The sequence below is a fragment of the Hyperoodon ampullatus genome, assembly GCF_949752795.1.
Source record: "Hyperoodon ampullatus genome assembly, chromosome: 17".
Classification (NCBI taxonomy): Eukaryota; Metazoa; Chordata; class Mammalia; order Artiodactyla; family Ziphiidae; genus Hyperoodon; species Hyperoodon ampullatus.
Genome location: NC_136930.1, coordinates 3,127,625 through 3,142,413, shown reverse-complemented (window position 1 = coordinate 3,142,413; position 14,789 = coordinate 3,127,625). Strand labels below are relative to the sequence as shown.

Sequence of the window (14,789 nt, the reverse complement as noted above, 5' to 3'; positions counted from 1 at the left end):
GCTCTGCAACAAGAGAAGCCACTGCAATGAGAAGCCCGTGTACTGCAAGGAAGAGTAGCCCCCGCTTGCCACAACTAGAGAACCTCCGTGTGCAGCAACGAAGGCCCAACACAGCCAAAAATAAATAAATAAAGTAAAATTTTAAAAATAAATAAATAATATGCACCCAACATAGGAGCACCTTAAAAAATAAGGCAAATGCTAACAGCTATAAAAAAGGAAACTGGGGCTTCCCTGGTGGCACAGTGGTTGAGAGTCCGCCTGCCGTGCAGGGGACACGGGTTCGTGCCCCGGTCCAGGAGGATCCCACATGCCGCGGAGTGGCTGGGCCCGTGAGCCATGGCCACTGGGCCTGCGCGTCTGGAGCCTGTGCTCCGCAACGGGAGAGGCCACAACAGTGAGAGACCTGCGTACCGCAAAAAAAAAAAAAAAAGGAAACTGAAAGTAACACAATAATAGCGGGGGATTTTAACACCTCACTTACACCAATGGACAGATCATCCAGACAGAAAATTAATAAGGAAACGCAAGCTTTAAATGACACAACAGACCAGATAGATTTAACTGATATTTATAAGACATTCCATCTGAAAACAGATTACACTTTCTTCTCAGGTGCACACAGAACATTCTCCAGGACAGATCACATCTTGAGTCACAAATCAAGCCTCAGTACATTTAAGATAATTGAAATCATATCAAGCCTCTTTTCTGACCACAACACTATGAGATTAGAAATGAATTACAGGGGAAAAAACGTAAAAAACACAAACACAGGGAGGATAAACAATACGTTACTAAATAAGCAAGAGATCACTGAAGAAATCAAAGAGGAAATCAAAAAATACCTAGAGACAAATGACAACGAAAACACGATGATCCAAAACCTATGGGATGCAGCAAAAGCAGTTCTAAGAGGGAAGTGCATAGCAATACGATCCTACCTCAAGAAACAACATCTCAAACAATCTAACCTTACACCTAAAGGCACTAGAGAAAGAAGAACAAACAAAACCCAAAGTTAGTAGAAATCATAAAGATCAGAACAGAAATAAATGAAATAGAAACAAAGAAAACAATAGCAAAGATCAATAAAACTAAAAGCTGGTTCTTTGAGAAGATAAACAAAATTGATAAACCTTTAGCCAGACCCATCAAGAAAAAGAGGGAGAGGACTAAAATCAATAAAATTAGAAATGAAAAAGGAGAAGTTACAACAGACACCACAGAAATACAAAGCATCATGAGAGATTACTACAAGTAACTCTATGCCAACAAAATGGACAACCTGGAAGAAATGGACAAATTCTTAGACTATACCTTTCTTAGAAAGGTATAACCTTCCAAGATTGAACCAGGAAGAAATAGAAAATATGAAAAGACCAATCAGAAGTAATGAAATTGAAACTGTGATTAAAAATCTTCCAACAAACAAAAGTCCAGGACCAGACAGCTTCACAGGTGAATTCTATCAAACATTTAGAGAAGAGCTAACACCAATCCTTCTCAAACTCTTCCAAAAAAGTGCAGAGGAAGGAGCACTCCCAAACTCATTCTATGAGGCCACCATCACCCTGATACCAAAACCAGACAAAGATACTACAAAAAAAGAAAATTACAGACCAATATCACTGATGACTATAGATGCAGAAATCCTTAACAAAATACTAGCAAACAGAATCCAACAGCACATTAAAAGGATCGTAAACCATGATCAAGTGGGATTTATCCCAGGAACGCAAGGATTCTTCAATATATGCAAATCAATCAATGTGATACACCATATTAACAAACTGAAGGATAAAAACCATATGATCATCTCAAAATGTCCTTTCTCAGCAGGTCCTGATTAGGACCATGCTAATAAAGTTTAGCATGCCTTTCTTTTCATCGACAAGATACTGACCACAGACTGTATGAAAATCTTAAGGCAGAAAGGAAAAAACATTTATGGAACAGCTACCACAAACGAGGTGGACCACATAAGATGCTTAATTCACAAACACTCAGAGGCACTTCTGTGTCAGGCACAGCGGTAAGTGCTTCACAAATACTGACGTCTTTCAATCCCCATCATCACTGGATGCGTTAGGATCTGTCATTATCCCCCTTTTTACAGATGGTGAAACTGAGGCTCGGAGAGGTTAAATAACAGTCACACAGCTAGTACCGGCCTCTGAGCCCAGGGAAACTCTCCTGGCAAGTCTGCAAATTGGCCTCCATGCCTGGAGCCTCTCCCTGGTAACCCAGTGAGCCCCCAACCACAGAAGGAGGGGGTGTTGCAGTTAAAGGATGCGCCCCAGGTCATCCGGCTGCCATTGGAGCCTGGAGCGGCACTGAAGTTTACACGTGCAAGACCACGCCACGCCTGGCACACTGTCTGCAGCAAAGCCTCCCAAACGCGGCCACCAGAATCCGCACTAACTAAAGTCAGGGAGCATGCTTTGTTCTCTGACGCACGCGGAGCTGGGTCCCCCTGCTGCTGTCTGGCGTTTTCTCCACCCTTGCAGAGCCGCTCCACGTTCCAAAGAATAAAGTAACATTCAAAAAGGAAAATAAACCAAGGAAATCCAGTTACTACTTCCAGGCATGAAAAGATCTTTCCCAATGCGTATCAACTCAAGCTTCTCTGGTCTTGGACCCACACAGGCCACGTACACTGAAAACAGGCTGAAGCCACACACCAGGAAAGGACTGGAATCCAGACGGAGGGCGTCTGGCTTTTCTACTTAGATCTCCAGGTGATGTAAACTCTTCATCCTTGGAAATGACCAGCAGCAGCCGGCACTGTTACATAATTCAGCTTGAGTCTCCCTGCTACGCAGTGATTTTAGGACTGGCTTCATAAAGCAGAATGGACGGATTTTGTGGAACGTGCCCGTTTTGGACAAGAATGATCTGCACGATTATTCGATTAAGCCCAGGATACAGCTGTTTGTGACTAAGCCCCTGTGCCCTGAGGGTGACACGTCACCAGGCAGCTGTTTCCTGTTTTCACTCTTCCCTTTATCATTCTATCCGGACTTCCTTTCACCTGCAGGCCCCCAAGACGGCCAACTTCAGCGAGTCTGGTGTCTGTCATCTCCTTTTCCACCCTCACTGCTGCTCAGGGTAGTTGAGTCATTTACGTGGCGCATGGACCCTCGTAAGGACCTCACGAGTACATCCTGGGACTGGAAGGCGAGGAGACCCCGTCATCCACCTTCACGTGACTAACTGCCCCCTCATTTCCCATGAAGAACTGTCTGTCGAGGCGACCCTGGCCCCTCCAATACAACTGCAAAGTGAACCACAAAACAGAACCTCTAGCAGCACGTCCGGGGGGGCAGTTACCCACCCAGAGCGAGGCTGGCACTCTGCACAGAAAACGAGTGGTCTCTCAGGCTTGTCTCCTGCTTCAGGCCGGACACAGGACAGGATGTGTTTAAATGTAAGGAAGTTCATTTCTGTGCAAATAGGTTGAGGTCAAAGAAGTTTTCCTCAGCCCAAGGCAACACCTCAATCGTCACGGTATTTGAGCTTGTAATATACAAAGATTATGGGTCACTGCACTTTACAGTTGGGAAAGGTGAAGAGACTTGCCTAATGGATCCTATAGCAATGGCTTAAGAATAGGGCGTAGTTTACCCTAACAGAAAGCGTCTTTTAAACGGTATTAGATGTAACAATAAGAAGTAAGGTCATTGCCTTTATTTGCAGTCCATGCTTTTTTTTTTTTTTTGGCTGCATTGGGTCTTCGTTGCTGCACATGGGCTTTCTCTAGTTGCGGCGAGCGGGGGCTATTCTTCGTTGCGGTGCGTGGGCTTCTCACTGCGGTGGCTTCTCTTGTTGTGGAGCACAGGCTCTAAGCACGCAGGCTTCAGTAGTTGTGGCATGCGGGCTCAGCAGTTGTGGCTCGCGGGCTCTAGAGCACAGGCTCAGGAGAAGAGACTCCAAACAAACGAAACAGTGGTAGTAGGTCAGGGATGGGCAACAGTTAGAGAACAGGGACTTTTACTTTTTAGACTTCAGTATTACATAACTTCAAAACAAGCATGGACTACTTTTATAATGATAGAAAGTTTTTGGGGACTTTTCCCAGTGATTTTAAAAAATGAAAATGTATTCTATTCCTGACTCTTAGTCACTGTAATCGTCAATAAAAACACGTTTTCTCTGTACCTTGGAATTCTTCTTTGCTACCATCTCTCTTCTTCTATATACAATATTCAAGTAAAACTTTTTAGATACCTGGCATAGGAAATGTAAGATGGCTTTATGGCCAAAATGTTTAGAAAAACAGGCACAGAAAAAAGTAGATGGTTTCTGGTGCTTTATCATCACTCTCCCTCAAAAACACCTGTCACTTGTGTCTCTGAAAAATAAAAACATGTTTTTAAATTGTTGCCCATCCTCTGAAATTCATAGGTGACTATCCGAGAAGATGGGGCTAGTAGTGATCCTTATAAGTTCTGGGTACTAAGAAATGGTTTAATAACAAGCCAAACTAAACAATCCTGGATAAAAACTGAAATACACTCTTGGTACTTAAATTACTTTATAAACGGAATCTTAGCTCAGCAATATTTGAGGTAGATAAGGAAACAAAATAATGCACCGTTTAGGTTTTTAAATTTTTTTATTTTCGTAAAATAAAAAAGCAAGAATCATTTTATTTCTACTGTTGAAGAATTATCAAGAATTATTCAAGATTTAATTGCATCAGGATAAATTAAGCTTTCACGTGCTTAAATACAACAGAACTTTGCAAAGCTAAATAAGCTTACTGCCTGCTGAACCTTTTAAATTAACTGAGTTTAACTTTCACATGACCAGTTGTTTTTATGGCTTATATAATCATTGACCATTTTTTCAAAAGCATTTAAAATGACTGAAAAACAAAGGTTTCCAAAGTCTATGAAATAAGTAAAATCATATCAATTAGAATTAGAACATTTACCTTCTTCAAGGAAAAAAATGTTACTGGCTTGATCATTTCTGTCTACTCAGTTGAGAAAATGAATTCCCTTGGAATTTTGGTCTCAGTTTTGCTAGCAAATATTGAACTGCTTAGAAGCTACTCACCAGTCTTAAACCTTCAACTCACACCCCACATCTAATCATCCCAAGCTGAAGGCCTGCTGTCTTGACACTGGGCAGCAGCGCTTCCTCGCGGCTACCAAGTAAGAGGCTCACCAGCTCATTAGCAGCCCTCTGACCTTGACCAAGCAGCCGACAAAGCAATCCCATCCCACTTGCGCGTTCACTCTGATTTGCAACAATAAGACAAGACCTGGATGGAAAGATGATGGAAAACTCAACTGGAAACTGACTAAGAGTTACACTCTTCCTTGGGCAGAGAACCAGGGAACTCAGAACGGAGACAGAAGCACACAGATCCACCAGATCCTCTATGCAGTCCTTGCTTACTGTATTTTTATTTTAATTTAGATAAAAAAGAGAGATGATTACACAGAAAACACCAACATCTGCAGAATTACAAATTAAGCAAATGCAACGGGAAACACACGTGTTTCAGTCCCTTTCTGGTGCTCTTTTACCATCTGCTCTCTTGGAAGGAACTCAGGAGCTGTAGTACTTGAGGAGATTCTCATCCATAGGTTTGAGGATTTTCTTATCTGCCATATTCACTACCCACCCGGGAGCAAGACCAAAGAAAATCTGCCTTGGATCTTTTCGAGTACTGAGCATTTTGAAGAGTTCGTCTTTAGTGATATCAGGTAAAATATAACCGTACTTCTTGGCGAGTTCCAGTCTCGCTTCAGGAAATTCAGCAGGATCCGCCAAGTAACCGCGATTCCTTGCATCAGTGTAATAGGTTACCAGTGCCTCAGGGGGGAGCATTCGCTTGGGAATGGGTTGTCCACGGAGAAAGAATGGAATAGGTTTGCACAGAATTTCTAAAAAAAATGTTTAAATAGAAAGAGAGAGATGCAAATACTGGCTATATACATAATGATTTTCTCTTAATAATGGCATTCTTTTAATTATTAATTTTTAAATATTTCCAAGAGGAAAACTTAATTCCCAAAACTTTTTTTTTTTTTTTATTAAACAGGTTTGTCTTATGTAAGCAAATGGCAACACCTGACTTTCAAAAGTCTGCATCTTGAAAGTCAAAGTTACTCCTGGATCACCAACAGCGAGTGAATTTCTAAACGTGGGAAATAGCATATTGAAGCCCCATGTTTTAAAAAACAAAACCCTTTTATGACACACTGGCTGAGGTGTATGAGAAGGCGGAGCGCCACCAGCCACACCAGTAGTAGAAACCCCTCAAACAGGAAGCCAAGGGGGCTGCAGAGCAAGTCAAACCCTTGTGTGGCAGTCAGCACGAGACCCCGAGGCAACAAGCTTACCCAGGCTTCGAGGGTCGTAGAAGGCTGTTGTGACGACACCCCCGTTCTTCTCGATCGCAGCGATGGCCAGCTCTGAAGCCAGCTGTACTTCAATATTAACTTTTGCCTTAAAGGTGTCAGCACCCTGTCACCCATCAAAACAAGGTCTGTGAGGAGATGGCTTGGCTACAAGTGAATTAATTACATGAGCTTCCCTTCTACACTGTGTTTTCTCCTCTAAAGGGCCTGCAACATGACAGCTATTCCTACTTTAAATACCTCTGCTTTGAGGTCCTATCAAACACCAAATTCTTCCACATTTTTTTTAGGCCAACTTACTTTACCAATTTTCATTCCCTAGGAGCAGGGATGACTAGAATTCCATTTTATGCATTTGGCGGGCACCAACATAAATACACATTCCCATTACTTCATTAACAGCAGATTGTTTGATCCTCAAAACAACTCTAAACCAACAGAATCACTGCCACACCAATGTCATAGACGGCAACACTGAACCACTGAGAGAGAGGTTAAGCAACTTGCCCGAGATCACAAAGCCAGGGGGTCTAGTGTCCCAGCGCCTGCGTTCCTAACCACATTATGCGCATGACACAGATGAAAACTCACCTTCCTGACCCACAAGTAAGCAAGAGGCCCAGAGCTGGTTAAAGGGGGGGCAAGTAGGCTCGAGCCAGCAAAAGAACAAAGTATCCGAGCTTGGGAGGGGCCAGGCCCCTCTAGGGAAAGGGGCAGAGACAACAACAAAAATAAAAATAGTACTCAACTTTTTAAAGTCCTGTCTGGGCACTTTCATTAGGATGTGCTATATTATACTCTAATTTCAGAACAGATCCTGACAAAATAAAAAGATGGTGGCACTACCATTCTTTTTGCAGTAACAAAATTTTTTTTTGCTATTTTGGTGCGGCCGAAACAAGCTGGCTCCCAATTTCAAAATATTCCATCAATTCTAAGACACATTTTCTCACATTTTTCCCATCTATGATACTGGTAGGCATTTTTACAGTCAATGGCACTTTTGACTCAATGAAACGAAGTCTTGCCATATTATTTGAGATTTCTAATTACTATTCCACAGATTGCTTAACCATTTCTCTATCCTTGGGCATTGGGGTTAGTTCCAGCATTTTCAGTGTTGTAAGAAGAATATTTAGCATTTCATTATATCTATTAGGTTTCTTTTGTTTTTCCTTAGGACTTCTGTTCCCAAATTGGTAATGTTGTGCTGAAAGAGCAAAAACGTCTTATTATCCACTATTTACTACAAATCTGAAATCCAGAAAAGGGCAAGCAGTTTACAGAGCTGTAAATAATGTATAACTGTACTTATTCAACAAATGTCCTGGTGTAGATTTCAGAATGATTTTTGCTAGTTTAACAGACATGCCTGAAAGCTGTTGGGATGTGCATTAATGTCTGGTGAGGTCATGGGTTTTTCCATATGTTAATCTACAGTTGTGTTCCCTTATACGCCTCACGTAGAATACTGAGGCTTAATGGTGTATTTGGTATTCTCTCTTCGAATCATCTTATTGGGAAAACTTTTATCCACAAGTGTACTTTTTCAAAGGAATCTAAAAGGTTTTCCCATAAACTATGCTTCCCTCTAGTGGACACTAAGTTACTTACACAGCAATATCGCATTACTGACATACAAGAAACGGGTAGTTGATTAACAATCTACAAGTTTATTTGCTAATGAAACTCCTGGCCAACTTCTACAAATAGAAAACTGCTTCCCTACAATTAGAACTGGATTTGATTCATTTCTGTCTTCCATAAATACTGAGTGACTATCACAAGCCAATATTTCCGATGTTCAAAACACAGCAATGCATCAAAGTACCTGCTCTCAAAGAGCTGACATCACAATGAGGAAAACAATGAAAAATAAATGCATTACTTGGTAATAAGCGTCAGGTGTTCATACACTCAAAGAAAAATCCTTTGGGCAGAATAAGGCAGACGGTCGGGTATGAGGGTATTGAATGTTCCTTTATAAAGAATGTCAAAAACATCTTCCTACTAGGATGACATTTGAACAGAGAACAAAAGAGAGTGAGGGAGAAATATGAATAGGTACACAGGAGAAGAACATCCCAGGACCGGGGAACAGAGCCGCCCCTGCCTCCCGCCACCAAGAGCATACAGCTTTCTAAAACCACAACGAGTATAACACGATCGCCGCTACATAATGTTTATGACAACTCAAAAGGGATAAAAATAAAAGAGGCCGAGTGTCGATTATATGGAAATCAGAAATAGCCATCTACGTAACTCCAAAAAAAATTGAATTCAGACTTACCTCCTCTACCAGCTGGACACCATAATCCCTTTTAGATGGCTGGATGGTCACGCCTCTCCCATTGACAAGTTGGGTTAAATCAATAGGTTGTGTAGGATCAACCCGACCCAAATCAATAAGATACTGCAGCCTGTTGAGACTCAAAGGCTGATATTGGCGTCTGAAGCTACACAAGAAAGTAACAGTAGATGGAAAACTCAGACTTACCTTCCAGCAAGATCTCCAGATCAACTCAGAGCTTTGTCCTGGGTTTTCCTCCATCAATTTATATGGTTTAACAAAATAAAACCCCTGAGTATGGCATAAACATGTAATATTCCTTGATTTGGGGGCAATGAAACAAAACCAGTAAGTACTTAACTTTGTTTCACCAACAACTATTTGCCTAGGCATCTACTTCACTCATTTACACAAATAAATAAATATTTAACCCACTATGTAAATTATACATTAATGGAACTCAAATTAATGGTGATTACCATTTATTGGGTGACGACAATGAGTCAGATTTTATATATGTAATCGCCCTAAACCTCGCGAGCAGGCACCATTATCTCCATTTTGCAAGTCTTCGTGCAATGTCTGGCTTTTTCCCCAATTCAGGCTAAACTTCATTACCAAAATTGGTTCAGAGAAACAGCAGTGAAAGTTTGCCTCAAAGTGGATTTAAATTTCTACCAACCTATTTTTAGGTAACTCTCAGTGAGAATTAGGTACTTTTACACTAAGAAGCAAAGCAAACTTACCTATGTCCTTCATTAAACCCGTATTTTGGGATTCGAAGGTAAAATGGAGTCTGGCCTCCCTCAAAGCCCAGCCGGGGTCGGGTTCCTCTCTGTCGTTCTCCCTTGTGGCCTCTGCCACATTTCCTGCCTCTTCTCTGACCTCTTCGTCGTCTTTCCTGCAAGAAAAGAAGAATGTTTTATGACGTACAGATGCACTTTTTTGAATTGCATTTCACCTTTGCACTGTCTCTTTTGGTTATGCCCTTCATTCATCCAAACAAGCAGGACTAGCCAAGCCCACTACGTGCCAGGCACCATCCTAGCTGCTCTGAAGTCCAAACACTCCACATGAGCAACTCTGCCTCTGAAGATGTAGCTAATTCTTGCAACCAAACTCCAAGTTGTGTTTCAAAGGGAAAGTTCCAAGAATGAGATGAAAAAAAGGAGAGTGTGACAGGTTGGAACTGAAAAAAATTGTAGAATTAAACATCCACAAGGAGCAAAGTTTGCGTGATACGCAAGCGCTTTTGGAATTAATTGTCAATATGCCATTGTTACCCATATATAGCGTTTTATTTAAATACCAATTTATAAGGAAAATATTTTTCTTACTTTACATCCTGTCACTTCAGGAAAGCAACGAATTCATTTTTAAAGTGACAGTATGTCCATGACAGCTTTTCTAGCTATATTCAATGATTTGCAGAAGAGACATCAAACGTAATAAATCTTTCCCATGAAGATAAGGTATGATGGAAAAGCACTCCATGTTAATGCTAATTTTAAATGAGACAATCATTTGTACTTCCTGCGACCTCGCTCCCCCGCCCTAATTAACGTAATTAAGCCTCTAAACCTGAACCTTACCGAGAACTGGGACCACTTGGGCAGGTTTTCCCGCGTCACCTAAGCAGAGGGGCTCAGGGGCCCCTGGTTCCCCCAGCGCCTCTGGAAACCGCGACCCCGAGGGCCCCCGCGCCGCCCCCAGCCTTACCGGTTTCCTGGAGCCCGGGTTCGGCCTCAGGTTAGCTAGGCTCACACGAGGCAGAGCCCGCAGCAGGTCCAGGGCCTGGGGCCCTCCACCCCGGACCGGGCCGGCCATGACCCGCGCGCCCGCCAAGCCGCAAAGACGCCAGAATGCCAGAACCGCGTGATTTCCGGCGCTGCTTTACGGCCGAGGTCCCGCCCCTGTCGTGCTTCAGGCCCGCCGCGCCGCGCCGCCAGCCGCGGGGCATGCCGGGAGCCGGGTGGAGTCGCGGCGGCGGCAGGTGTGCGATCGTGTAGTCTTAGCGGTGCGCCGGCTTTATGTTTGGTTCGTTGGGGATGGGATCCTATTTTGAGAGGTCGTGCCTTGACCTTGGCTCGGAATGTGCTGCGTTCTCTTCCGCCGCACAAAGCACGCGTTGAAAACGGTGTGCGTTAGAGGGCTTGGAGTCACTGGCCTGATATGTCTCCCAGTCTGCTCCTTAGAGGCGCAGGGTCTTCTCCGAGCTCCACGTGGGGCCCAGAATAAGATACCCTAGGCGCTGAAGTACTGGCTTGGAGCTGAGCCAATTATACGCCCTGTCCTCTGAAACGAATTGCACAACGGAGAGTTGTGGGTTAATTGTTATTTGGGGCAAGATGAGGGCTATAGCCTGGGAGATAGCCCCTCAGCTCCGAGGAACTGCTCCGGAGAAGGTCAGTATATATGTGATTTACGTGAAGGGAGGTAGTGTCATCAAGCACACATGTTGGCAGAGGCTTGCTGCTGGTCACAAGGAGCAGATGTCACCGTTAATGATTCTAGTGCTCTTCTAGATACAAGGAGATGCCAGAATTGGGGCTCATAAAATCTTCTGAAAATGCCTATCTAAAAGCCTGTTCTACCAGTTTTCCTAGAGCAAAGCGTGCCTTACTCCTTATCTCAGCCCTCAAGTCTTTTCATGGGGTGTTGGAGGTCAGCGGCTGCAGTGGCTACTGACTTCATCCTTGTAGAGGCAGATGGCAAGTTCCGACTTTTAGCTGGCAACCCTGAGATTCGAAAATAATACTCAGGGTCGAGCTATTACAATGTCTGGCTGGTACCAACCCGTGAATAGGACGCAAACTTTGCATCCTGTCCGAGTGCGTCTGTGTTGCTTTGACCAAGTCACAGACATGCTAACTTCACTTGCTGTTAACAATGAAGGAGCCACGCTGAGCGCTTGGCTATGTGTCAGTCGCGTGCTGAGTCACCCTCATTCGATTCATCAACTAAACAACCCCTCGTGGGGTAGATGTTATTACCTTTCGGACTTGGCAAGGGCGGTAGCTTGAACGACGTCTCATAGCAAGCAGAAGAGCCAGGATTCACACTTTGCTTCCTATTACATAAGTAGTATTTTTTATAATATAAAGTTGAGTATCTGCAGCACAAAATACATAACAATATTTTCACTCAAAAGTATCAGCTTCCCTATTTTTGTGTTAAGTGAGTGTAATATAGACCATGCTCTTTTATTTTTCTTTCTTTTATCGTTCTTATTATGTTTCACTGTCTTGCTGGGGGATTGTCCCTGCTGGTCCCTGCTGGTGATCACAAATAGTGAAGGTGGAAATAAATTTTTGGAGGGCAACTACTTCTATGTTTAACTAAACATTTTTGAAGTTATTTTAAATCAAGTGTGAAAAACTACAGAGGGGACTCCCTGGCGGTCCAGTGGTTAGGACTCTGTGCTTTCACTGCTGGGGCCGAGTTCTATCCCTGGTCAGGGAACTAAGATCCCACAAGCCCCGTGACGTGGCAAAAAAAAAAAAAAAAAAACCCACAAAGAAAAAGTTGCATTCATTCCTTTATTTGAGCAATATTTATGAGCAAGACACTGAACTTGTTACTGAAAAATATACATGGATGAAGTCAAACAGGATTTTGCTCCCAGATTGTTTGAAATCTAGTAGGGGAGATTTTCCAAGAATTATTATTTTTTTGGCTTCACCACGCACTTGTGGGATCTTAGTTCCCCGACCAGGGATCAAACCCCAGGCCCTTGGCAATGAAAGCATGGAGTCCTAACCACTGGACCACCAGGGAATTCCTCAAGAATGAATATTTTTGAAAAGTTAAAAAAAAAAAAATCAGGCCTGTTTTAGAACTAATAGCACTGCAAGAGAGATACAAATATGTGAATTCTACAATATGAAGATAAAAGTCCATACTATTTAGAAGTGTAGAAAGAAATATAGTGAAAGAAATAGAAGTTAGTTCCTGCCTTTAAGGGTTTTCAATTCAATATATTTCATCATCTTTCTGTTAGAAATTTCATATTTCTGAGAAGAAAATTGCAAAATATGTTGCAGAATGTGTCCTAATCTACAGAAAGATACACAGTTTTCCCCCTATCTAGAAAACCATTGTTTGCACTAAGTAATGAGCTTCTGGATGAGTGTTAGTTCCAATAATATTTTTTATCATCGAAAAAAATTTTTATTGAATAAATGAGATACAGGAAGTATAAAACAGTGTGCTGCACTTCTGCGAGGTAGATGCTTTTTGTTGTATACGTTATGTAATGTTATTGGTGGACACCAGTTAATGATAGTGGAAGTAATAATTGTAGGCTACATATTTGTTTAGCCCATATGCAACATGTTGACCAAGCATATAAAACAGTCAAAATAATTTGATGAGTCTCATCTGTGTTGTAAGAATGTAAATTAAGGGTGTATGGTGAATAAGTCATCGATTTCAAGGCTACAGAAGTGTTACATCATCATTATCATTGCAGGATAATACTTATTAAGCACCCACATGCTTGGGGTGTTGTCCTAGCCCCTGTTTAAATCACATTAAGGAGACCTTGTAATAAGAAAACAACTCAGCAACTATTTAAGAGTCATCCTGACTCTAGCCCTGGTTAATAGTGACTACTGAGTCATTATATAAAAGAACGAAGTGAACCCTATAAAGATGCTATAAGTTGAAATCCATTGGGAAGGCCCTCCTCATACACTCCCAAATAATCTTCCCCCACCTATCCCAGTGCTTTGACAGTCTGTCAATATAGATTGATTCCTTTTAGCTAATTAATTAAAATAAAAATTTTCAAGGATGGATGTAAGAATGGGAGTCGGGGATGAAAATAAAAGGGGATAAATTCATCACACAAGGTACTGTGTATGAACCATAATGATAATACACTGTGAAATGAAGAGTCACATCAGGACTTCCCTGGTGGTGCAGTGGTTAAGTATCCACCTGCCAATGCAGGGGACATGGGTTCAAACCCTGGTCTGGGGAGATCCCACATGCCGCGGAGCAACTAAGCCCGCGCGCCACAACTATTGAGCCTGCGCTTTAGGGCCCCGCAAGCCACAACTACTGAAGCCCGTGCTCCACAACAAGAGAAGCCACTGCAGTGAGAAGCCTGCACACCACAAGAAAGAGTAGCCCATGCTCTCTGCAACTGGAGAAAGCCTGCACGCAGCAACGAAGACCGAACTCAGCCAAAAATAAATAAATAAATAAAACAATAATAAATTAAAAAAAGATCAACTCAACTGTTTCTGAGATTAAAAAACAAGACAAAAGCATGCACATAAAAGCCTCCCACCTCATCTCCCTAAATGAGGTCACACATTAAATAATATTTTGGCAGGGATGGGAACAGGAGGAGGAAAGGAATTTCAGTGATTCAATTATTACTGACAAGTCATTTTTAGAATGGGACCAAGAATAGGCTAATTTTGTGAAGATCAAAGCTGAGTAAAAAAAACTGGAGATGTGATTTTTCTTAGTGAAGGAAGGAAGGAAGTCAAGGGTGGGAAAGAAAATGGCTTTGATACTGGGAAACAACAAATATTGAGAGAGAGAAGAGAGCATGAAAAAGGTTGAAAATAAATGTCACCTTCAAAAAAATTACCTAGTTTTATCAAAGGTTGGCCCCGACTCAAAGGTCTTCATTCACACCTAGATAATTTTTGTTTTGATTTTATCATAGTACATAATGCACACATCTGTTATGAAAAAAAATGCAGTTGTACAAAAGGGCCTACACTGAGAAGCAGGAGATCTTCATAGGCAATCACTTTTAACTTTCTGTTTTTATTTCTTCTGGTGATTGCTTCCATATTTACAAATTAAAATTTCCCTACACTAATTGTTTTTCATCAACTTTTGACATTGTATATTCACTTGTCTTATGATAGCTGAAGATTTATATTAAACTACTTCCTTCTAGTATTTCCTTTTCTCTCATGGTAAACTGTGTGATTTAAATAATATAAGAACTTTATTTATTTATTTATTTATTTTTTTGCGGTACGCGGGCCTCTCACTGTTGTGGCCTCTCCCATTGCAGAGCACAGGCTCTGGACACGCAGGCTCAGCGGCCATGGCTTACGGGCCTAGCAGCTCCGCGGCATGTGGGATCTTCCCGG

At 42.1% G+C, this 14,789-nt stretch overlaps 1 protein-coding gene across 1 annotated transcript; it reads right to left on the bottom strand.

The window, feature by feature from the left end:
* Nucleotides 1-5,388: 5,388 nt before the first annotated feature.
* MRPL15 (mitochondrial ribosomal protein L15) lies at nucleotides 5,389-10,503 on the bottom strand. Its single transcript, XM_079722397.1, has 5 exons — nucleotides 10,387-10,503; nucleotides 9,414-9,568; nucleotides 8,668-8,833; nucleotides 6,360-6,483; nucleotides 5,389-5,900 (listed from the first exon to the last, which is right to left on the bottom strand). The coding sequence occupies exons 1-5, from the start codon at nucleotides 10,492-10,494 to the stop codon at nucleotides 5,563-5,565; spliced, it is 891 nt and encodes a 296-aa protein (XP_079578523.1). The 5' UTR covers nucleotides 10,495-10,503; the 3' UTR covers nucleotides 5,389-5,562.
* Between the last annotated feature and the right edge of the window lie 4,286 nt (nucleotides 10,504-14,789).